At 45.7% G+C, this 26116-nt stretch overlaps 1 protein-coding gene across 10 annotated transcripts in view; it reads right to left on the bottom strand.

Annotated features, from left to right (window-relative positions):
* Positions 1-26116, bottom strand: part of STIM1 (stromal interaction molecule 1) — a 190912-nt gene that overhangs the window by 9176 nt on the left and 155620 nt on the right. For all 10 annotated transcript variants that reach the window (XM_004768191.3, XM_004768190.3, XM_013064305.2 and 7 more), the window contains 5 exons: positions 14718-14895; positions 10180-10357; positions 1719-1886; positions 1129-1229; positions 615-850 (listed from right to left, as the gene is read on the bottom strand). In XM_004768191.3, coding sequence (XP_004768248.1) covers positions 615-850; positions 1129-1229; positions 1719-1886; positions 10180-10357; positions 14718-14895 — 861 coding nt within the window. The remainder of the gene's footprint in view (positions 1-614; positions 851-1128; positions 1230-1718; positions 1887-10179; positions 10358-14717; positions 14896-26116) is intronic.

Below are 26116 nucleotides of genomic sequence, written 5' to 3' on the forward strand. Positions count from 1 at the left end.
GAAGAGGGGAGGGAAGGCCCAGGAAAGGGTGCAGAGGTCCAAGAACTCAGGTGGAAAGCCAGACATGCTTGTGCAGGAGATCCCTCCGGACAAGAACGTCTTTCTGGCTTAGAGGATTTAGGGCTATGTCTCTTTAAGGGAGGACTGCTTCATGGGGCCTCACACAAAAAGGCAGAGAGATAAAAGATATCATCCCACTCATCCCCTTTAGCAATTAAGAATAAAGAATATAAAAATGAAAACACAAAAGCACTTGGAAGGCAAAAATAAATACCATTTTTGTATTATGAAACACCAAAGGAAATTGTTTTTATGAGGGCACATGGGGACGAGAGAGGAGGATAAAGGGATTTGGAAAACACAGAGTGAAGGAGACACACTGAACACATGGCCCCTAAGGGGCAGACAGAACATACAGTGAGGGAACCCCACCAAGAGCACCACTATGGAGAGCCAGCCAATGGGAGCTGGGCGTCGGAACCATGGCCCGGCACTGACCACTGACTGTGCACCCTCGGAGTCTGCCCCAGAAGCTGTTTCAGCCCTATGGCCAACAGTTCTCAGCCCCTGCCTCAGAGGCCCCTTCCCTACCCCACAGCCAGGAGGTCACCTACACTGCATGGACAAGGGTGACACAATCTCCTCATCCATGTCATCCACGTCGTCCGTCATGATGAAGTGGGCGGGGTTGGGGCGCGAGCTGCCCATCCAGCTGGGGTCTATGTTGAGAGCAGCCACCAGGGAGTGGATGCCGGGGTTGTTGACAATCTGGAAGCCACAGAGGATCTCAATCTGCTGCCAGCGGTGCAGGCGCTCCCGCAGTGCTGCTGTCACCTCGCTCAGAGCTTGCCTGGAGCATGGGGAGACAAGTGAAGCCATGGGCACCTGGGAGCCCCAGCAGGAATGAGTCCTCTCAGAGGAGCAAGCGGGGTGGGGGTGGGGGTGCAGGTCAGAACCACAGTTAAGTCACACACAGAAGGGCAAGGTAGGAGCCAGGTAAAGGCTGGGGCGGGAGAACAGCACTGCCCCTGGACCAGAGAAGAAGTACAACTTGGGTGGGGACTTTGCCCTCCCCCAGCTCAGAGGCTGGGTGGATGTCACCAGAGCCAGGCAGCAGGTGCTACTCACTTGGCAGTCAGAATTTTGTGATCCACATCATCCAGAGAAGAGCTGTGGGCCACGTGGAAGGTGCCGAAGAGTGTGTTTCTCTTCTTTTTTATCTTCTCAGCCTGCAAAGATGAGGTCCTCAGCTTAAACAGAGCAGGGATTAGAGACTGGAAATGAGACGTCCCTTTCTGTGGTGGGGTCCCCCTCCTCCTAGCACAGCTTGGGCTGCGCGAAATAAAGGAAGAGAAGAAGGAAAAGGAAGGCAAGGGAAGGGCAAAGAGTGAGGAAGGAAGAATATGGAGGCAATGAGAGAAGCAGGAAGACCCCTGACCCCCGAAGTGCTCTGGCCCATGGCAGGCCGGGGCTGTCAGAGCCTTCCCTCTACCTGCTCCACCGGCTTCCTCTTTCCAGAAGGCAGGTGGGAGCACACCCATACCCTCATTCCCTCCTCCAGAAACTTGAGGACATCATCAGGAACTATATATCAGGAAAAGAAAAAGAACCCAGCACCAGGATACGTCCTGGTCCCACAGGCGGGATGGAGAGAGGAGGAAGGGCAGGGAAAGGGAGCAGGCCAGGAGCGGAGAGGACAGCAGGAGGGCGCATCTCACCCCCTCCTTGGCCACCAGCAGTTGCTTCTCGGCGTTTTGCTTCTTGATGTTATAGTACTGCACCTCCACCTCGTGGGTCAGCTGCAGCCACTTCTGAAGGGCCTCTGGAGCATACCATGAGCTGTGTGATTCCAGTTCCTTCTCAGCTTTCCTCAGGGCCTCCCGGACCTGTGCAGCCAAGAGGTGCGACCCATTTACTGATGCCAAGACCCCCTCCAGTCTTCTGTCTGATACCACTGAGTTCAGAGTTCTCACCTGCTAGCTCATGGGAGCTTTCAAACCTCTCAAGAGGCTTGTATTTTATACACTACAAGGACACAAGCTCAGGGGACAGTCACCTACTTAAGGTCACCAGATCTCAAATTGAGATTTTTCTGTTGCCCTGCCTAGAGCGCTGTTTGCCCACACAATGAGCTGTCCCTCCCGGGGCACAGCCAAACTCAACAATCCTCCCTGCTCTCTTGAGGCACAGGTCAGTTTAGTGAATCATCTTCTTTCTGGGAGTTGGGGGTCTGTGTTTAGACCTCATGACAACACAATGTGGCAGAAAAAGCACTCGACTGGGAATCTGGTTCTGGTCCCTGGTCTGTCACTCAACTGGTCCTGCAGATCTCAATTCTGTGTGAGGAAGGATTTTTTTTCCTTGAAAATCCAAACCATAAGTGAAGGGTGATCTCAGGAGGAGGTATGCAAACCGCTCAGGTCAGAGAGACCTTAAAAATGATTGCTACTCCCCGGGCACCTGGGTGGCTCAGTGGGTTAAAGCCTCTGCCTTCGGCTCAGGTCAGAATCCCAGGATCCTGGGATTGAACCCTGAATCTGGCTCTCTTCTCAGCAGGGAGTCTGCTTCTCCATCTCTCTCTGTCTGCCTCTCTGCCTACTTGTGATCTCTGTCAAATAAATAAATAAAATCTTTAAAAAAAAAAAAGATTGCTACTCTGGAAGGGGGTTGGCCTGAATGCTCTCCAAGTCTCCTGTAGCCCAGAGGCTTGGTCTATGAGTCTCCCATTGAGCAGGGCTGGTAGGCTTTGAAGGGCACCCTCTACAAAGTGAGTAGACAACAATCACACTTACTTTTAACATGGATGTTGCCAAAGGAGGCCTAGACGTGAAAGAACCAATGTGTAAGCAGAAATCTCACTGACTTCTCAAGCAAGGAGCAGACAACGAAGCAGACGGTCACAAAGCACTGAACCCGGAAGGTCGGAGATTACAAAGACATTATCTACACTGGATTCCTTGCTATCTTCCCCAGGCTATAGTATACACTGAACTTTAGCTGGTCAGAATCCCAGAGAAAAGGGATTGAGAACAGGCTTATTATGCCCAGCTTCAGCCAATGGAGCAAGTACCCCAAGGCAGGCATGAGGTTCTCTCCATGGCCTACAATAGACTGGGAGGCCTCAGCTAAAGAGAACACCTTTATTCCTTAGACAGCAAATGAGAAGACCAATCGTCACAGGGTTTTTGTTCCTTGAAAAAGAAACTATATACAACCTACTCCTGGCTTTGTAGATTTAAAATGAAGAACAGATGGGTGCCTGGGTGGCTCAGGTCATGATCCCGGAGACCTGGGATCGAGTCCCGCATTGGGCTCCCAGCTCCACAGAGAGTCTGCTTCTCCCTCTGACCTTCTCCTCGCTCATGCTCTCTCTCACTGCTTCTCTCTCTCTAATAAATAAATAAAATTAAAAAAAAATAAAATAAAATGAAGAACAGATACCTCAGAGTCTAATACACCAAGTCTGAAAATGTGTGATCCAGTTCCACCTTGAAAGGAGTGAAAGGAATGGGAAAAGCTAAGGGGAGAACAGGAAGAGAAGAGGAAAAAGAGCAAATAGACGGAAGTGCGACAGTCAGGAAAGGCTGGCCTAACAGGCTCAAAACTATTTATGAGAGAAATACAAAACAGGGAAATGGAAATGGGGGTGGGGGAGTTAGGAGACAGAGATAGACACATCTTGCCACACACAAGGAATAAATGCCCAAAGGAGAGAAGAGCTATGGCAAGTCAGAGTATTCTTTTGTTCTGTGGCTGTGGCTCTCAACCTGTCACACACCAGGATCATGTGGAGAACTTTAAAAATACTGAACTCTGGACCCACACCCGGATTTCACTGATCTGGGGGTGCTGGTCTGGGTATCAAAAATTTCAAATGCTCTCACAGTGTTCTAATATGCAGCACAGCTAATAACCACTGGCCATGTGCTTTACAGGGTCACACGGGGCTCCCACTTCCCTATAGGATGCAGTAGGTCATGACAGAAGAACAATTCTGATCCAACGCAAAATCTGGGGAAAGCTAAATTACAAAAATTATGAAATTTTCGAATGACAAATTATTATAATTATGAAAATTTTTCAAAGACATCAAAGGGCTACAGAAGCAATAAGACTAGGTCTATGGTTCTCAAAGTAGGACCCAGTGATCTTTGAACACATCCCTTCAGAGCATCTGTAAGACCAAACTATTTTTATAATAATACTAAGACATTATTTACCTACCTTTTTCTCTCCCTTTCTCTCATAATGACTATGGATTTCTCCAGAGGTTACATGAGTAATATCAAAACAGACTGACCAGAGATACTAATGTAAGAATCCAGTAGTCCATTAAGCCACACAGTAAAAACAGTTGCAAAATTGTAAAGAAAAAAAATTCTTAATTTTTTATTTTGAAAAATGCAGTAATTTTTCAAAAATGTTATTTGTGTTGATTTATAAGGAGTTTAATATATTTATTTTAAATGAAATAGTATTTTTTAAAATATTTTATTTATTTATTTGACAGAGAGAGGAGACACAGTCAGAGAGGGAACACAAGCCGGCATAGTGGAAGAGGGAGAAGCAGGCTTCCTGCAGAGCAGGGAGCCCAATGTGGGACTCAATCCCAGGACCCTGGGATTATGACCTGAGCCAAAGGCAAACGCTTAACAACTGAGCCACCCGGGCATTCCAGAATTAGGTTTTTTTTTTTTTTTTAAGATTATTTGTAATCTCTACACCCAACGTGGAACTCAAACTCATGACCTTGAGATCAAGAGCTGCAAGCTCTTCTGAGTCAGCCAGGCACTCCCAAATTAGTAAATATTTTTTTTAATTTTCTCAGTTCTAACTAGGTAAATAGCAACATATTTCCCCTTTAAAAATGTTTTAAAATAATTTTTAAGAGTAAAAGGGTCCTGAGGCCAAAAAGTTTGAGAACCACTGGACTAAATGAACTAAAAATCCAGAGAGGGAGAAAAAGCCTTTCTAAGGCAAGTTCACAACTGTCAGCCATTTTCTTCCTTGGAGGCTTTTGATAGTTCTGGGTGAGAGCTGATAACTGGGCTTGGTCCAGGCAGTGGGACTCCACCAGAGCCCAGAAAAACCAGCCTAGCTTTTGTTGGTAGTATGATACTGATATGACAGATTGGAAATGGAGATATCCCAAACATACATACCATCTTCTTCAATGAACATTTACTGAGCTCTGAGGCTGTGCAGAAGAACACATAGCTAGGCCAAAGGACAGACTAAAATCTCCCATAATTTCAAAATACTTGGGAAACAAAATATTGCAGGAAGGAAGGGACCTGCCTCAAACACTTCAAAATAGTGAAGCTGTGATGAGCAGGAGGCCGATGGGATAAATTAAAATCCTCCCAGTGACAGACATGAATCTCTCATGGGTTCAGGAGAAAGAAATCCACCAGCTCTCAAGAAAAAGGAAGGGACACGGCTGAGAAACTGGGACAAATGAGTGCTAGACCAAGTCCTACTAAAACTACAACCCAGTTCCAACATGGCTCAATTTCAGATTGGCCTGAGGTGATGAGATGTTCACACTATGTACCTAACAGAGGAAAGGGGGTGGGAGGTGTCCCTATTTGATGGAGGACAAAATCATCTGGGGTCTCTGTTATTGTTTTATACACACTGTCCAGCATTTAATGAAAATAAATTGCTAGACATGAGAAGAGGCAGGAAAATATAACCAATAATTAAGAGGAAAAGTAGGCAGTTTCATAAGTGATCTAAATGTGAGAGTTACCACAAAAGGACTTTAAAATAACTATGAAATCTTCAAGAAAATATAGAAAAGATGGACGCAATAGTTGAAAAGACAGAAATTCTGGGCAGGAAACTGAAATCTACAAGAGAGAAAATTGAGCATTCTAGATCTGAAAACTACAGTATCTGGGAGTAGGATCCCACTGAATGATGGGTTAAACACCACAAGGTTCAAGCAGAATACAGGATTGGGGAATCAAAGATAAATCAATAGAAAATAACCAAACCAAAGCACAGAGACAGAGAGAGAGAGAGAGAGAGAGAAGACACAACTAAGTAAGCATAAGAGACAAGTGGAGTCCAATGAAAAGGTCTCGCATGAAGACTGGATCCCCAGAAGGAGAGGAGGAAATGTAACAGAAGCACTAGGCAAACGCCAAAGAGGAGGTGCACCCGGCGGCTGTCGGGCAAAATACTCTGTATGTGTCCATAAGGGCGAACTGATAATCATGTTTAAATGTCTTACACCCGTACAGCCTACATCCAAAAATAATATTTTGGGCTGCTTATTATGGACAACGGTGCTTTACGATCTTTAACTTTGATTATAAATGTGTCTATTACCCTTTTAGTTTCCTCAACTTTTGCTTTAGATATATTTTAACTATATTGTTAGATGTATGCAAATTGAGTGTTGTTATATGTTACTGTTGGATTCACATATTTATGATTTTTGTCTCCAGTAATACTTCCTGCCCTAAAGCCTGCTTTGTCTGATACTAATATAACTACTCCTGATTTAGTTTCTTCTGTGTTTGTATCATGTATCTTTGCTCATCCTTTTACTTTGAACCATTTTGTATCCTTCAAGTGTATTTCTTATCAACAGCACATACCTGGGTTTTGTATTTTTATCCATTCTGACAACTCTTTGCCTTCTGATTGTATTGTTTAGTCGGTTTACCTAAAACAAGTCTCAACACATTTGAAATAATTGAAAACATATAGTATGTGTTCTCTGACCACAGCAAAATCAAATTAGAAATCAATGAGAAAGAACTAGAAAAGTTCCCAAGTGTGTGAAAATTAGGCCACATATTTATTCTAAATAACCATGGACTCCCCCTAAAAAATTGCAATAAAAATTAGAAAATCTTTTAAACTGAATGATGATGAAAATATGAAATACCAGAACTCAGCAGCAGCTAAGGCAGTGCTGAGCTGGAAATTTACAGCTCTAAATGCCTATGTTGGAAAATATTAAAGGTTTAAAATCAATAACCTAATCTTCCACCTCAAAAAGCTAGGGCAAAAAGAAAGCTAAAATATAAGAGGTACCGAGCTGGCTCAGTTGGTGGAACAGGCAACTCTTGATCTCAATGGTCATAAGTTTGAGTTCCATGTTGGGCATAAAGATTGCTTAAAAATAAAATCTTAAAAAAAAAAAAAAAGCCTAGAAAAAATAAGCAGGTTAAAAAAATGTTTCAAAGTGTAAGATATCTACACTGAAAACTACATAACATCTGACAGAAATTTTAAAACACCTAAGTAGGGGCACCTGGGTGGCTCAGTGGGTTAAGTGTCTGCCTTTGACTTGCGTCATGGTCCCACAGTCCTGGGATCGAGCCCCGAATTGGGCTCCCTGCTCAGCTCTCTCTCTGCTCCTCGCCTAGCTTGTCTCTCTCTCTAGCTTTCTCTCTTTCTCTCACTCTCAAATAAATAAGTAAATAACCTAAATAGGTGACAGGACAAACAATGCTCATGGATTAGAAAACTTGTTTGGTTAAAATGTCAATTTTCAGGGTGCCTGGGTGGCTCAGCCATTAAGCGTCTGCCTTTGGTTCAGGTCGTGATGCCAGGGTCCTGGGATGGAGCCCTGCTTTAAGCCCCGCATCCGGCTCTCTGCTTGGCGGGAAGCCTGCTTCTCCCTCTCCCATTCCCTCTGCTTATGTTCCCTCTCTCACTGTGTCTCTCTCTGTCAAATAAATAAGTAAATAAATCTCTAAAAAAATAAAAAATTAAATGTCAATTTTTTCCAGCATTTATCTATAGATTCAAAGCAAAAACTATAAAAACCCCAGCAAGGCTTTTGGGGGGAAGAAGGGAAAAGCAGTAGAGTGACAAGCTAATTATGGAAATGCAAAAAACCTAGAAGAGCCAAGGCCACCTTGAAGAATAAAGCTGGAGAACTTACTAGCAATATCAAGCTTTAGTAGAAGATAATGTGGTAGAGAGACCGACAAATGGATGACATAATAAAGTATCTACCTGAAAAAAAAAACAAAAGAACCTTGACTTCCTACTTCATGTCATACACAAAAACTAATTCAAAATAAACTACAAACCTAAATGTGAAAAGTAAAACAATAATATTTCCAGTAGAAAATTTGGAAAAATATCGTGGGGATGGGCAAAATTTCTTAAACAGGCTACAAAAAGTACCAATTGTTTAAAAAAAGATTGATTAAATTGGACTTCATTAAAATCAAGACCTGTTCATTAAAAGACAATATTAAGAGAGCAAACAAACAAACAAACTACAGGCTGGGAAAATATTTGCAATACATATATACAGGCAACAAGACTTGCATTCAGAAAATATAAAGAACTCTTACAAATCCATTAAGAAGAAGAAGACAGACCAAAAAAAAAAAAAAAGAAGGAGAAGAAGACAGCACAAAAGAGATTCCCAAACAAAATGGTCAATAAATTTAGGAAAACGTGTTTCTTATTATTAGTCATTAAGGAAAATGAATATTAAAGTCACAATGAAATATCACTACATCCCTACCAGAATATGTAAAATTGGGGCACCTGGGTGGCTCAGTTGGTTACGTGACTGCCTTTGGCTCAGGTCATGAGCCCAGAGTCCTGGGATCAAGCCCTGCATCGGGCTCTCTGCTCAGCGGGGAGCCTGCTTCCCCCCTCTCTCTCTGCCTGCCTCTCTCTGCCTACTTGTGATCTCTCTGTCAAATAAATAAATTAAATTAAATTTAAAAATCTTTTACGGGGTTTCTGGGTGGCTCAGTGGGTTAAAGCCTCTGCCTTCAGCTCAGGTCATGATCCCAGAGTGTCCTGGGATGGAGCCCCGCGTAGGGCTCTCTGCTCAGTGGGGAGTCTGCTTCCTCCAATCTCTCTCTCTGCCTATTTGTGATCTATGACTGTCAAATAAATAAATAAAAATCTTTTAAAAAATAAATAAAAGTGACCCCTTTAAAACAATTTAAAAATCTTTTTTAAAAATGTGTAAAATTAAAAAGCCTAAAACTAACAAGGTTTTTAGGTTGTGGCTCAACTAGAATTCTCACACTTTGCTGGTGCTAGTACGAACTAGTCCAACCATTTTTCAAAAACTGGCTGTTTCTAATAAAGCTAAATATATAAATTCCCTATTATATCCAACAGAAGTAAGTGTTTATGCTCATCAAGAGACGTGTGCAAGGAAGTTCATAGCAGTGTCATTCAGAAAAGGAGAGAATAAAAAAGAACTGCAAACAACCCAAACGTCTACCAAAAGGAGAATGGATAAATAATTTAGAATATTCTCGTGCCACGAATTATTACTTGGCAATACGAATAAACTGACTACCACTACATGCAGTAACATGGACGACTCTCACAGACATAATGCTGAGTGAAAGAAACCAAGCATGAAGAAAAATACTATATAATGCCATTTATATGAAGTTCAAAATCGGGTAAAACAAATCTGGTTTAGAGATTATAACTGCAGTTACCTTCTAATGGAATACTGATGGGGGAGGTTGGGGGAAGCAAAAGTGAAACTTCTGGGGTGCTTAAAATATATTGGGGGAGCACCTGGGTGGCTCAGTCAGTTAAGCATCTGCCTTCAGCTCAGGTCATGATCCTGGGTCCTGCTCAGTGGGGAGTCTGCTTCTCTCTCTCCCTCTGCCCCTCCCTCCATAGCTCCAGTTCCCCCAAAATTAATAAAATCTTAAAAAAAAAAAAAAGGTATTCTGTGTCTTGACCTGGATGGCAGTTATACAGGTACATGCTCATGTAAAAGCTTGAAAAGAATAACTGTTAACATCTATTATCCCCGGGGCACTTGGGTGGCTCAGTTGTTAAGGGTCTACCTTCAGTTCAGGTCATGGTCCCAGGGTCCTGGGATCAAGTTCCACATCGAGCCCCACATTGAGCCCTACTTGGGGCTCCCTTGCTCAGCAGGGAGCCTGCCTCTCCTCCTTCCTCTGCCTGCTTCCCCTCTCTCCTTGTCAAATAAATAAATAAAATAAAATAAAATACACCTGTTATCCCCTATTCTTTGACTATTTCTTTTGCAACTTTTCCACTACTCCTATTGGTACAACTCTAGCAACTCTTGAAGGTATCGTTTAAGCCAGATTGCAAAGTCCTCCCTCATGAAACATTCCAGCCAGGCTTCTGGCCCCTGCACATTTTCCCCCTTCATCCCCAAGACGCCCAGGAATTTGTACAATCTCCTACCTGCTCCAGCTCCTCCTCAGCATATTTTTGGCGGCTCCGCTCATTCTCGGTACCCTCCCTCAGCTCCTTCAGCCGCTGGGCTTCCTGCTTGGCAAGGTTGATCTCATCACGCAGCTTCTTCTCCAGATGGACCTTCTCCACCTCCACTGTGCGGTGCTCCTCTTGGGCCTTGTGCAGCCTGGGGGCGATGCGGGGAGCTGGAGAAGGCCAGGCAAGGGTGCCAGCCAATATGCCACGTGTCGGGGCATCAAAGAGGAAAATGAGGGCTCTGGCACTGAGAATGTATTCTCCTTATTTTGTTGACTGGCTGTGAGTTAGCTCAGGGTCAAAAGGAAACATAGTGGCAACCACGTCTCTTATGTTGGCCATCATTTTGCTGCCAGTAATCAAGCTAGGTTCCTGGATATGTGAATCCCTCCTCCGAGGTGCCTCACATACTAAGATCCCAACAACTGCTAGTTTACAGGGTACTTCATGTGTCCTCCCTTCAGATAATTAAATATTGTACCATTAGCAGCTTTGACAGGTCCGGATTTAAGACTTAGAAATGGAAAGTAATTGCAGGTAGAACTGAGACTAGAATTCCAATCTGTATGACTCCAAATCCCATAGTTATTCCCCTTATCCTGGGGCTGTCTGGAAGATTCAGCAAATGTAGAATACCCTGCAAGCTAGGCCAAAGATCCAGAGAAGGCGCAATGGCTGAGATATGACTGGGGTGGTGGCAGTGGGGATATTTAGGGAAGACAAGAAAGGAATGAGGAATTGAGCAGCAACTCTTGGAGTCCTAAGTACCTGTTCCCAGAGGCAGAGAAAAATGAAATTCATGCGAAAGGGGCTGGGCAGCGCTTGGGAGATCCCCTGCTGCCCCCAGGCCTGTTTCCTTTCTGACTATCTTCCATGGTGGTAAGATCTCAAGGACTGAGTTATCATGAAAATACACCTTTGTACCCACCCACACAGTCCCTCTGCTCACTGACAAAACTACCCAGCCTCCTTCCTCCCTTCCTTCCTTCCTCTACATATCTACGTTAATCCACCCATTCACTCATCCATTCCTTCAGCAAGCACTTCCAAGCATCTACTGAATGCCAAGCCCTGAACTAAGTCTCAGATCCATGGAGATGAATAAGAAAACTGCCCCTGTCACTGGGGAGCTCAGGATCTAGCCCAATATAGACAAGTAAACAGGTAAGTATACACAGTGTGACAAGTTCTATGAGAGAGAGACATACAAGATGTTGGATGAGCCCAAAGGATGGAGCGATCAACTCTCGCTGAGAAGAGTCAGGGAAGGTGAGGCCTGGGCTAGACCCAGGAGAAAGAGAAAGAGTTTGCTAATCCCTCTGGAAAAAAGCAAGGACTTGGCCACAGTTGGGTCTTCCTACCTTAGTGAGAAATACCAAGTGACAGGAGACCAGGGCAGGAGAGGAAAAGATGATGAAGAAGACAGGGATCTATGGCTTAGACATGAGGTACAGCTGGATAAGTTACAGAACAAAAGGAGCCCTCAGAAAAAAGCACTAACCTCTGAGTTAATCAAGCAGGTGAAACGGAAGAGGCAGAGACAGAACAGAAGTTCTGAAGACAGAACTCAACCTCTAACAACTGCCAAGTCCAGACCTGTCAGTGGCTGGAGCCACAAATGAGGTCGTGGGACGGGAAGGGAGGGACAAAGGGAAAGTTCCAGGCGGCAAGCTTCCCACAGACAAACTGCAGTCTTCTGCCTACTCCGTCCCTGGAGAGTAAGGGAGGGTGGGTCTCCTCAAGGTACACACCAGGTGGCGCTACAGGCACAGCTGAAAGCAAACCCGAGGCGCCATTTCCTGCCCACTCTGCTTCCCCTTGCTGAATACCCTCCTCTACCGTATTCTTCAACCCAACTGCCTGGAATCACACCATTAGGGATTCAGTTCTTCACCAAAGAGCAGCCTCTTCAGGAAAACCTATGATCTGTCAGTCTTGTCCAGCTGAAAGGAGCTCCTCTAAAGTAGAATCAAAAAACCAAGCCCCCTTTTATAGTCCTAACAAGAAGATCGTTAAGTACCAGTGGGCGCAGAAATGAGCAAGTACACGCACAGTCAAGACTCCACAGAAGCCGGGGCGCCTGAATGGCTCAGTGGGTTAAAGCCTCTGCCTTCGGCTCTGGTCATGATCCCAGGGTCCTGGGATGCAGCCCCACATCCTGCTCTCTGCTCAGCAGGGAGCCTGCTTCCTCCTCTCTCTCTGCCTGTCTCTCTGCCTACTTGTGATCTCTGTCTGTTAAATAAATAAATTAAAAATCTTAAAAAAAAAAAAAAAAAAAGACTCCACAGAAGCCTGAGCATCCTGAAGGCTGCATGCAGTCAGTCAGCCTTACAAGTAAGAGATTGAGGCAGCCTGGCTGCAGCTGTGGGACTATGGCAAGTCCATTCCTTGCACCAGGCCTGTTTCTTCATTTCTAAATGGGAATCAAAATCCCTGCATCAAAGAATTATCTCGAAACCCCATGAAATCCTACCTGGAATGCACATGTGGCATTACATTTATTCCCCCAAAGTATCAGGAACTCTGTTAAAAAAAAAAAAAAAAAAAAAAAGCTCAGTGGTATCTGGCAGCACAGGGCCAGTAGAGGAAGGAGGGACAAGGAGGCGTGTGGGCTCTGGACACTGTCAGAGGAATATGTGCGTGTGCCTGTCTCTGGGTGTGCGCATGCATTCGGTCCTCCAAGTGCCACAGTGGTCATTAAGCTCTGGAGGCCTTGGGGAGTAGGGAGGGTTGAGAGCTTAGCTTTATCCCCAAACTTGGAATGTCTCCTGCCTGGATTCTTTGCCTTTGGAATGAAAACAGTACATGCTTTTCAGACAAACGAAGAATGCCCAGACAGCAGCATTTAGCCCCCAGTTGGCAAAGGGCCCAGGACCAAGGGGCTCAGAAAAGTAGCCAGAAATCAGCTCAGAGATAAAACTCCACTTGCCCCTTAGAAACTCAACCCATGGAAATGAATCTGATAGGGCCACCTTTACTGAGACAGCACCTGTGGCTGTCCAAACTCTTGGCTCATTACTTCCTGCTATGTGACCCTAAGCAAAGCACTCACCCTCTCTGAGCCCTCATCTCTTCAACTTTAAACTAGGGATGATAAAAGTACCTATCTAACATAGTTGTGGTGATTAAAAGATAATGCATTTAAGCAGCTAATAATCTCTAGTTCATAAGAAATCCTTTCCCTGCCCTCCAAAGAAGAGTATCATTTTAAAGTGACAGAAAAGAGCCAGATGTCATTTCCTTTTACATGGATTCCTCAAAGACTTCCACTGGAATCCCTGAGCTGCCAGAATAATTTTCTAAAAAACAGTCCTGAAGTAGGTCCCTCCTCTTCTCAAAAACAAAGCTGGGGTGCCTGGGTGGCTCAGCCAGTTAAGCGGCCGCCTCCAGGTCATGATATCAGGGTGGTGGGATGGAGCCCAGCATCAAGCTCCCTGCTCAGCGGGGAGCCTGCTTCTCCCTCTCCCTCTGCCACTGCCCCCTGCTCGCTCTCCTCTCTCCCTCTCTCAAATGAATAATTTTTTTTTTAAAAAACAACAACAAAACAAAGCACAACACCAAATACATGCATTAACACTCTACTGCCTTTTGCATCTTACTAAAACTTCTCCATGTGAGTCTTAAGGTGCCAGGGATCTGGCCTCACTCTATATATGTTCAACCTTAACTACCAGGACTGCCCCCAGCCCCCCGCCCAAAAATCCACTCATCTTTCAAGGTCGCCTTCTGGAGTCCATATCCACTCATCTCCTGCCTCTGTGCCCTTCCTGTTCTTAGAGTCCTCATGCCATCAGTGGGCACAAGTCACTGCACTAAGAGTGTACTCACTGCTCCTTCGTATGTGTGTGAGCTTTGTTGCCCCAGGAGCAGTGAATTCCTTACAATTCCCAGCACAGACCTGGTTCCTAGACATCAGAAAGTACTTTGACTGACTGACTGACTGCCACCTCTGTTCACAGCTGGATCTCCTACAATAATAGTCTTTAAGCCATGTTTTGTTTAAACAGAATCCGACTGTCAGAGCTAGAAGGCCATTAGTGTTTTCCTGATCCAACCCCTTCTTAGTACAGATGAGGAACTAAGTCCCAGAAGAGGAAGGGGATTTACCCAAAGTCACATAACAACTGAGTACTTAGGAGATTTAGATTCCGTACAAGAAAGAACTACAAGTATTAGGAAGACAGATTTGTGAGCTTTGGGGAACAGTGAGGAACAGTTAATTATGGGAAGGATAACAGTTCAAATGCAGGAAGAAGGATAGAGTGGGCAAGCCATCCAACCAGGGAGGCTCAAGGTCTCTGACAGAAATAAGCTCCTGCCCTCAGGAGGAATATTTGCCTACACAACAGCAATGGCAGGACCCTACCCTCCCAAAGCAGTTCTGGAAGTAGGCACAGCCTCGGCAGCCACGGCAGCATATCTCGGGGCGAGACGGCTCACAGCCCAGGTGGAAACAAAAGGCTCCCAAGAGCTGGCGGCACCACGGCTGTGGGGGAGGGGAAGGGCCTTACCTTTCCTGAAGGTCGTGCAGACTCTGCTCAGCTCGGTGTAACCCCTCCAGATCCTTCATCATCTTCTTCATGTGCTCCTTTGAGTAACGGTTCTGAATATAGGCGAACCAGCAGCCGCCCACACCAATAACGATGGACACCACCAGCATGAAGTCCTTGAGGTGATTATGGCGGGTCACTGCCGAAGAGGAAGCCGTGGTGAGACAGGATGCCCCCCGCACACTCAGCCTTGCACACCCCACTGCATCCCGTCCTGCACGAGGCCTTCCCACTGCAGAGAGTTAGTTTCTCTTCTTGGACACACACTTGCCACACACCAGTATCGCGTGTGGAAGTACAGTTCTTTGGAAAAGATGAGAGGCCCGAGGGCAGGACAGGAAGCTTACTAAACATACTGGCCTAAAAATGAGTGCCTTCTCAGGACATCCCAGCTGCCCCCAGCCTACGAGGAGCCCACGTGCCCACATGCAGGGGCTTCTGTCTGACGAGTAAGCGATGCTAGAGCGCTAGAGTAGGGGGGACAGGACGGTCGGTATAAAGAGTATAAAGCCAGATGACGAGAGCTTGAGGCCTGGCTGTGGAACTGAAGTTCCTGCAGAAGCCGGGCCCCCTGGACAGCTCACCTCTTCTAGGCATAAGACACAGAGCCCAGATCAGGTAGAGGTCTGCAAGGTCCATCTGTGGAAGAGCATTTCTAGGCTGAGGCTTGACCCAGAGACCAGGTAGGACAGGAGGAACATCGAGAGGCTGGAATGTGTAAGACACTGCAGGTGCCAGGAATAGAGGGACAGAGCCACCTCTGGAGAATGCCCAGTGGCAATGTGGCAAAGCGCTGGTGGCTGGGGTTCAGAGCAAGACTGAAAAGCTGAACAAGGAACAATACCAGAAGATAAGTACAAAAGATATGTCCTGAGAACTGAGCCAAGCAGAAGAGGGCCACTGCTGGAGCCTGCCATTGTTCCTAGTCTACCAGATCTGGGCTCTGCACCACGGCACAGAAGACCTGAAGAGCCCATAAGGAGAGCAGGGCTGCTGCCGTGGCCCCTGCCTGGGCTGTTCTCAATTTGGGATGGAGTAGCAGTAGGCTCGGAGAAGCTGCAGGCCTGGGAGTCAGGGTAGTGGGTTACCCTCAGGTCGAGGAGGGGGGAGTGGGACAGACAGGGTCCCAGGGCCTGGAAAGGACAAGGGCTAAGGTGAATCCAAAAGGACCCAGGTGCAGCCACCAAGGTGGGCCCAAGAAGCAGGAAAAGACACATGTAGCTGAGGCCCAGTCTGACAAAAGTGTTATATTCATAGTTCCTGACTGACAGCCGAGCAACAGGGCATGGGGATGGGTGTGGGATCAAAGACAGATTAGCACATTCTATTTCGATCCAAGGGAGGGGAGTTATGAGGACTGGGGTGGCAGCCATGTCCTTTATATGTTTATGCCAGAGAAAACCGAGGGTCCCCTGGCGACCGTCCTCTAGCCTCCAGGCAGGCTGGGCCTCCCGACCCCAGGCAAGTCTTCATGCTCCTGCCCTTCAGGTCCCAAGACAAGCTACGCCTGCAGCACAGCGAGCTGCCTTTCTTTCTGGAACACACCGGCCCCCCACAGCCTCTACCAGAGGTTTCCAAGGTTTCCCAACTCCAACACCAGCCTTACGTCCTTGCTGAAAGTCAGAGGTCCTCCTGCTTAAACAAGACTCTGCGAAAGCCAACACCCGCCCCCTGTCACCTCCAGCACTTCAAAGTGCTGCAGGTGGGCATGCAGACTGGGCTCTTCTGTTCAGTCCCCATCCTACCTTGACAGATCATGGTGGAACAAGAGCTTATTATTTTCTCCAACTTCATATTCTCACCCAAATCATGACTACAAATACTGAATGACCAGGGCCAAGGACAGATCTGACAGTGACCCTCGCTCCTCTATGGTAATACTGTTCCACCTGTCATTAGCCTCTGGATCTCTTCAACCCGTTGTAACTCCTCTTAAATACACCAGCATCCAGTCCATACACCCCTCTACCTTGTCAAATGCATGGCCAGAGCTCAGAGATACAGCCTGCCCCATCCCATGAGCCACCAAGCTTGGCAGGAAGGAAATGAGCCTAATGTGGCTGACAGACTCTGTGGACCCTAGCAGTCGTCACTTGTCCGTACGCCAGTGCCCAGCACAGTGCTGGCCAGCTCACAGATTCAGGAGATATCTGTGGAACTGAATCTTTACTGATAAGTTTCCAATATGTTATCTCTCTCCCCTTAACCCACACAGGAAAGCAAGGGAAATAGAAAAGATATATAACATATCAGACACTTATACCCACCAGCTCGGATTCTCACAGTGATCTAGAAGGCAGGGTATTTGTATTCCCACTCTACAGACCAGAACACCGACGCTTCCCAGGAGCCCTGCCTTGCTGGGGTCCATGAAAAGTGACAGAGCTAGGGCTCGGATCCAGACTTGCCTGACCGCATGGTCTTTCTGCTACATCCCGGCTCTCATTACAACTTTCTGACTTGTGTAGCAGGGAGGCCTTCTGCTTTGTCACGTGCAAATGTCGCTCACCATGGAGCTGATCCCCTAGTCTAGTCTGAGTGTGGCCGTAAAGTTTTTCTTCCAAAGGACACACTGGGAATGGTCTATGGCACTGCCATCAGGATGGTGAATACCCAAAGGCCAAATGGCCAGGCCTCTAAGGTTAAATGGAAGGCCTTCCATAGACAGATTCTTGTGCCATCGAAAGCAGCATCCTGCACTAGCCTTAGGGAGTCTGGCTTCTCTGCTTGCCTCTGCCCTCGCTGGATCTCTGCTTCCTCAGCTTTCAAATGCATCATCACATAATCATGAACAAGACCAAGCGTGCAGTTATGAATGAGGGTGCTTTGAGGTGTTCTGGAAATCTTCAGATGGACAGTCCCAGTAGGTAATTATGAATGTGGATGTGGGATTTAAAGGAGAGGAGAAGTTTAAAACTGAAAGAAGGAGAGATGAGAATTATCAGGTCCCTTCAGGGGAGTCCTGGACTGGACTGAACTCCACAGTCCTAAGGGAATCTGTGATGTTAATTTTACGTGTCAACTTGCCTGGGCTAAGGGATGCCAAGGAAGCTTTCTGGGTGTGTCTGTGAGGTTGCCTTCATAACAGATCAGTATTTCAATCAGTAGACTGAATAAAGAAGACTGTCTTCACTAATGGAGTGCATGTCACTCAATCATCCTAAGGCCACTGAGAGCCTGAGTAGAACCAGAAGGCTGAGGAAGGATGAATTTGCTCTCTCAGCTTGAGTTGAGACATCCATCTTCTTCTGCCTTCTTATATCAGCACTCCTGCTGGTCGCGTCTTTGTACTCAGACTGGGACATAGATCATCAGCCCTCCTGGTTCTCAGGCCTTCGAACTTGGACTGAATAGTGCCAATGGCTTTCCTGGTTCTTTGGGTGCAGATGGCAGATCAAGGAACTTCTTGGCCTCCATCATCACATGAGCCAATTCCTATAATAAACCTCCTCATATCTATTTGTCTATCTATCTATCTATCTATCCATCCGTCCAACCATTCATCCATCCATCTATCCAGCTTATGTTTCTCTGGAGAACCCTAATACAGAATCTACAAACCAGTATATCAGAAAAAGAGGGGAAATTAAGAATCTAGTCCATGCCTTACTAATGATGTACTTCTCCCCATCATAATTCCATTTCCATTCCTCACTGCCCAGCCTACAATAGTCTACAGCAATATTTCCATTCCTTCTCCTCCAACCAGGATTCCCTAACCAACCCACTCTTCGGACAGTAAACATGGGTTATTTACTGCTATCTCAGAGACTCCCTTGTGTGTTTTTCAACCTTCACGCTGGTTGCCTTCTGATAGCCTGTGAGTTTCTCAGGGCCAGGGCACAAGACTTACTTCTCCCTATGGCCCCATACTTAACACAGAGCCTGACGAGAGCAGGTACTCAGCAAAGGCAGAAAGGAAAGAAAAAGGGAAGAGGGTAGGCAGGTTTCAGCAGGGAAGGGGTCATAGTACAAAGTGTGTGCAAAGAGCACAAGGGGAGTACAGCAGGCTCCAGCCCCGCCACAAGCTCTGCGCTCAGAACCCACACAGAACCAGTGAGCACAGCCCAGGGAGATGGACCGCGGAGCATTAGGAGAGTAGCAGTGGCTGGCTAGGTGAATGGAGCTAAAGCCAGGGATGCTGGCAAGGACCTGGGAGCCAGAGAGTGGCAGAATTCCCAGCCTAAGTGCTGCAAACAGACTGTAGCAAAATGAGGTCAACTGTTAATGTAATCAGGCCTGAGGCAAGGAGGAGAGTATAAACAAATGAGATGCTACTGTGTTTTTTTTAATTCACATATATTTATTAAAAAATTTGATTATGCTCTATTCTGTTTCCCAAGTTGCTCTTCACTTAGCTATATATTCCAACCATGTCTGCACATGGAGCACCATCACATTGTACCGGTATGCCATAATTCTTTTATCTAAATCTTTAAAGATTTCAGAATTTTTTCTTGTTTTTTTTTTTTTTAAGATTATTTATTTATTTATTTAACAGAGATCACAAGTAGGCACAGAGGCAGGCAGAGAGAGAGAGGAGAAAGCAGGCTCCCTGCTGAGCAAAGAGCCCGATGCGGGGCTTGATCCCAGGACCCTGGGATCATGAGCTGAGCAAAGGCAGAGGCTTTAACCCACTGAGCCACCCAGGCGCCCCCAGAATTTTTTCTTGTTTGGTTGTTTCAGAAAGTGCTGTGCTAAATATCTTTATGCATTAAGTCTTTGATAGCTGTGTAACTAGTTTCTAGAAGTGGAAATCCTATTTGGATACAGGGCAGAGATTGCTAGTTGCCTCTAAATATCCATGATTCCCTACTTCTTTATTTTTTATTTTATTTTCTTTCCAGTGTTCCAAGATTCATTGTTTATGTACCACACCCAGTGCTCCATATAATACGTGCCCTCCTTAATGCCTACCAGGCTCACCCATCCCCTCACCCACCTCCTCTTGAAAATCCTCAGTTTGTTTCTCATGCTTCATCTCCCCCTCCAACCTTCCCCAACTCACTTTTCTCCTTTCCTTCTTCTAATGTCCTCCATGCTATTTCTTATGCTCCACAAGTAAGTGAAACCATATGATAATTGACTTTCTCTGCTTCACTTATTTTGCTCAGCATAAACTTATCAGGACAAGAAACAACAAGTGTTGGAGAGGTTGTGGAGAAAGGGGAACCTTCTCACACTGCTGGTGGGAATGCAAGTTGGTGCAGACACTTTGGAAAACAGTGTGGAGATTCCTTAAGAAATTAAAAATAGAGCTACCCATGACCCTGCAACTGCACTACTGGGTATTTACCCCAAAGATGCAGATGTAGGGAAAAGAAGGGCCATCTGTACCCCAATATTCATAGCAGCAATATCCACAATAGCCAAACTGTGGAAAGAGCCAAGATGCCCTTCAACAGATGAATGGATAAAGAGATGCTACCATGTTAACAGATGCAGGAGTAATGGTGAGAATTTTCAGGGTACAGTTCACACTAAGAAAGTGAGCCTCCAATCATTATCACTTTCTGGAAGAATCCCCTCTCCCAATCTATTCTCACAACCTTCTCTGCTGCCCACAATACCCTTTCCTCTGGCAGATACACCTAATTCATCCCTTACTGCCGAAAAGTATGCTAGGAATTTCTTTGGTCATTCACACAGCAGTCTGTTCTGAATTGTGTGGTTAACCCGCAGTATTCCTCCTGCTTTCTGGTTACAGCCCAAACAGGGCTTTAGCAGGCTCACCAGCCCATGGAAGACACTCCACGGTAGTCTCCCCACCACCAAGCCCGGCCAGACTCTTCTCCCATCTCCCCTGTCCTATAGCTCTGAGGACGCCCAGTCTCCTTGTACAACTTCTAGCATACATTTCCTAACACCTGCTCATTGCTGGGCCATATGCGGAGTTATGACGACAGATGAACAAAGCTGTTTCTACTCTCAAAGAGCTCCCCATTTAAAGGGTAACAGGAAAATAGACTGCTATTTAAAAGAAAGAAAAAAGAAAGCAGATATAAAGGGTTATAGAATCCCAGAGAAAAGTAAGAGGGAAAGGTTGAACATGTCTGGGAAGAGGCTGGAAAGGCATCCTGGAGAAGGTGAAAAGTGAGTTGAAAAGAAAAAAAGAAAGAAAGGAAGGAAGGAAGAAAGGAAGGGAGGGAGGGAGGGAGGAAGGAAGGAAGGAAGGAAGGAAGGAAGGAAGGAAGGAAGGAAGGAAGGAGAAAGACCATAAGGATAGAGCTGACAGGAGAAAACAAGCTTTGCTGGAGAGGAGCCACTCCCACTTCCAATGGACTTCTCCTCATTATCTGAGCTGCTGAGGAAGTAAGACAAGGTGTATGCTTGCCTTCCTCTCCATAGCATCCCCCTGCCCCAACAACTACTCTGTAGACCTCTCTCCACACCCTTCTCCATACCCCTGCTAAAAGCTCAAAGGCTACACTAGCCGTTGGCCCAGGATTAACCACAGTAGGCATATACTAAAAACCATAGCTACCATTTATTTAGGGGAAATTGGGACACAGGGAACTTAACAAATGTACCCAAGGTCACAAAGCCACTGGATGATAGAGCCGCTGGCTTGATTTCAAATGGAATTCTTATACTCTATCTTGCTTCTTCCACCAGAAGTGGAGGACAGGACAACAAAGTACCAAAAAACACTGAAATAGAAGCCAGAGACAGGGTCTGAGCCATGGCTCAGCTATTTAAGAGCTTAAAGACCTCTAAAAACTCAACTCATCTCCTAAGCCTCCATTTCTCTGAGACATTCCCTTCGGAGGAGGAAAAGCCCCCTCAGTGAATGATCGGGGCCCAGAGTGAGGCATCAGCCAAGGCCTCCACGGCAAGCTGCCTTGGGACTTCGTGCGTCAGAGCACACCTAACCCCTGACCATGGATGGCACTGTTAGGAGAGCCCCGAAGAGATCATGCAAGCCTAGAGCCAGCTCTGCCGGCAGAGACTGAAAAGGCCACATGCAGTCTGCAGCCATGAGGGGAGGACAGAGATGCCTTCCACTGTTGGAAAATGGGCCCTGAGGTGCTCTGTGATGAGCCAGTCTGACCCTTCTTCCCCCTTCCCAAACTCGGGAGGCTGCTGGGGACAGAGGGACCCTGATCACTCAGCAGACCTTCATGGCTACTGCACAACAAACCTCTGATCTGAGATTTCTCAAGCTTCAACTGAGGGCAGGATTTTCATTAAGGCTGGGCAAGGTAGCTGTACCTGGCCCAGGTTCTCTGGGGTGTTTATCTACTACCTGCTTTCTGGTGAGCCGGAAGGACCACAGCCTTAAGAACTCACCCTTGGGGCAGAAGCAGCTCAGCAGTACCAGCCATCACACTAAGCCTGCATGGGGTTGTGGGGTTGGATAGGGAACAGTGCTGAATTTGGCATTTTAGCCCATGCTTAGATGGGAAACAGAGCTGGAGGGCCCCACAGGACACAGACCAAGGGATTCTTTGCAGGTACCCCTCATGCACAGCTCCATCCTTGCAGAAGTCTCCTGGCAAAGAGCTTCCTAGTATTTTCCTCAGATTCCATCTGGCAATTTTCAAAAAATTTTCTTTAATGAGCCATCAGTAGGAAAGTATTCAAATGGTATTTGCCATCAGAATAGCTGCTGGATTCCAAAATCTTAGCTCCCAGGAGAACACCCAGGTCTATCAGAGTCCTTGAAGGAGGGACCCAGTAAGAGCCTATTTAATGACAAAGCCCATCTTACAAATAAGGAAACCTAAATCTAGGTAGGAGAACTGAATTGACAAAGGTCACTTGATAAGGCAAGGGCCAAGGACCAATTCCTAAAAGTACAGGATATAGATAAGCAGCAGAAGGAACAGACTTCCTGTCTTTTATCCTTTTACCAGGACACTTATCAATCAAAGGGTTTCCCCTCAAAAACCATTGAATGTTCACCTGAAAGGAATCAAAATCCTTTAGTTCAATTGTTTCATAATACAAATCAGAAAACACATCCTGAGAAAACCAACCTATACAAGGTCACACAATAAGTGGAAATTTGGAAAAGAGCAAGGTACTTTACTTTCCTAAATTTTACAGGAAGTTCTTAAATGGAAGTCTAAGAGTTATAAAACAAACCAAGTTCTACATGTTTTATTACCATTGAGATATAATTCATATACCCTAAAATTCACTCTTTTTAAATGTACAATTCAGGGGCACCTGGGTGGCTCAGTTGGTTGAGCGTTGACCTACTGTTCAGGTCATCATCCTGGGGTCCCAGGATTCGGCCCCTGAATCAGGCTCCCTGCTCAGCGGGGAGTCTGCATCTCTCTCTCCCTTTGCCCCTCTCTCCATTCATGCTCTCTCTCTCACTCAAATAAATAAATCTTTGAAAAATAAAAATAAAAAATGTACAATTCAGTGGTTTTATCATATTTACAAGGTTGTGCAACCACAAGCACAATTAATTTTAGAACATTACCATTACCCCAAAAGAAACCTTATACCCACTAGCAGTCCCTCCCCATTTCTCACTTCCTCCAGTCTCTCTGCCAGCCACCCACCTGTATTCCGTCTCTACAGATGTATCTATTCTGGATATTTCACATAAATGGAATCATACAATAGGTAACCTTTTACGTCTATCTTCTTTTACTTAGCATGCTTTCCAGGTTCACCTATGTTGTGGCATGTATTAGAACTTAATTCCTTCTTGTGGCAAGAGAACAGTCCATTGTACTGATATACTACCGCTTACTTAGCCACATGTCCACTGATGGACACTTGGGTTATTTCCACCTTCTGACCACTGTGAACAGTGCTGCTCTGGATAGGTGTACCTGGGCTTGTTTGAGAGCTTGTTTCCAATTCCTTGGGTACATTCCTGGGCTATATGGTAACTCTACGTTTAACCTTCTGAGGAACAACCACACTGTTTTCCATGGTAGCCGAATCATTTTACATTATCATTAGAAATGTACGAAGATTCTAATTTCTTCACACCCTTGCCAATACTAGTTATTTTCCACATTTTGTCTCCCTGTTTTTGTTTTTAGGATACCTATCCTAGTGTGTATGAAGTGTCTTCTTACCTCTCAGAAAACACTGTTTGTTGCTGCCCTCTGACTCCGGTAGGTTAGGTTACATGTAAACTATAGGCTGTATGAAGGTAGCCTAGGAGAAAATACCTCTCCCATGCTGGTATCAGCCTAACCTGCTACACTAGCCCCTCTTGCTACCTCTGGCCCCCTGGACCCATTATCGGCACCTAGGACTCTGGTTCCCATGCTTTCCAGCCCCAGTTGATGTTTCCAGACAGAATCCTTGCCTACTTTGACCTGCAGTTTCTAATTCACCCTTTCAGATATGGTAAATCCTATTTTGATACAGAACAATAACAGTCTGATAATACATCTCAGAATACTAAAGAAGGCTTTCAGGCTGCGAAAGGCCTCCCATTCCTGGTGGGGAACAGAGGATAGCCTCTGCAAAAGTAGCCTAGCTTTTATCACTGGGTTTGATTCTTCTGCTGTAAGTCTTGGTGGTATATACAAAGAAAGGGATGTAAGCTGTTCATGGGAAAGTCTAGTAAAGCTCCCTTCATTTTTCAAGACTCAGCTCAAGAATGATCTCCTCCATAAAGCTTCTTGGACTCAAATTGAAAACTTGTCCCCATTTTGTGCTCTCAGCTGAATTCTGGAAACGTTTCCATGACAGCTGTAACACTGTATTTGTTGATCACTTACTGTATTGTTGATGTGCTTATCGCCATTTAAATGGAACTTTTTTTTTTTTTAAGATTTTATTTATTTGTCAAAGAGAGAGAGCACATGCAAGAGAGAGGGCGAGCTTAAGCAGTGGGAGTGGCAGGCAGAGGGAGAAGGAGGCTTGCTGCTGACCAACGAGCTGGTGCAGGACTTGATCATGACCTGAAGGCAGATGCTTAACTGATAAGCCACCCAGGTGTCCCTAGATGGAGCTTCTTGAAAGCAGGGACCCTGTCATTTAAACTGGTATACAGTAGTTGTTCAATAAATGTCAGTGAATGAGAAGCCTTTGCTCAGTAGTGGGCCTCCCATAAACGCTAGAGACATCCATTGTGTCATTTATCCAAAACTTATAAATGAATGGTAAGCAAAAATGTGCCCTAAGACAGAAAGAAAGAAATAACGAAAAACAAGCAAGCAAGAGAAGAGGAAGAGAAAGAGAAAGAGAAAAAGGAAACCAGTCTTCTCTCATGTTGCTTTGTTTTACATTTTCAAAAGACACAGACCTTCTGGGAAAGGCAATACTATAGAAAAATTAAAAAAAAAAAAAAAAGACCAGTGGTTGTCAGGGATTGAGGGGGAGAGAAGGATACACAGGTGGAGCACAGAGGATCTTTAGGGCAGTGAACTAGCCTATATGATACTGTAATGATGGTAGGTCATATCATTTTACACTTGTCCAAAACCATAGACTGTGCAACACCAAGAGTCAAGTCCAATATAAAGTGTGGACCCTTGAATGCTGGTGATATGTCAGTGTAGGTTCATCATTTGTTACAAATGTACCACTCAGGGTGGGGGGAGGGTGTGCTGTTAACCATGGAGGGGGCTAGGCAGGTATGGGGGCAGGGGCATATAGGATATCTGTGTATCTTCATTCAATTTTGATGCAAACCTAGGACTATGCTTAAAAATAAAGCTTATTAAAAATTTAAAAAACAAAAAAGGACAGACCCACCCACCTCTAATGAGACATCAGCTTGGGCGCCATCAAGCCAAACGCATTGGATGGGAAAATTTCTAGAGTCTCCGACCCTGCCCGCTGGCTGCTTCTCTGGACTGATTCTTGGTTCTACCGCATTCTGCTGCTGGCATCCTCAACCGATGCCAACAGCCCCAAAGGGCAAGAAGTGGGCCCTAGAAGCCTGCTTGGTGAAGATTAATTTTCTCAGAAATCTTACCACTTTTGCTCCCCAAGAGTTCACTTAGAATAAGGAAAAGGATGGCAGGGCTGGCCATTCCCACCTTGCAGATCTTCAGGAATTAAACAACCTAATTCTCTCAAGTAATCCCTGGCTGAACAGACTACTCCTTTCTTCGGCCTGAGTATGTCTCTGTGACTCCGTGGAAGTCCACTGAGACCTCTGTGGCTGTTCAAGGACAGAAGATGATCAGCAATCAGTTCATACACTCTGCATGTCCACAGTGAAAGTAAGGAACAGCTAAATGGCGCTCAGACCCTGTGGGTTCCTTATTATCTCTGAGCATACTTTTCATATTTCAGCTTTTGTATTCTTGCTCCGGTTGTTTCTTCCACCAAGAATGTTCTCTCCTGCCACCTGCACGAAATAAAGCCCTACCCACCCTTACAGGCAGAGGTCACATGCCACCTCTTCTACAGGATGCCTTCTCTATCCCTCC

Source organism: Mustela putorius, unplaced genomic scaffold (assembly GCF_011764305.1).
Source record: "Mustela putorius furo isolate JIRA1106 unplaced genomic scaffold, ASM1176430v1.1 tig00003987_pilon_pilon_pilon, whole genome shotgun sequence".
NCBI classification, from domain to species: domain Eukaryota; kingdom Metazoa; phylum Chordata; class Mammalia; order Carnivora; family Mustelidae; genus Mustela; species Mustela putorius.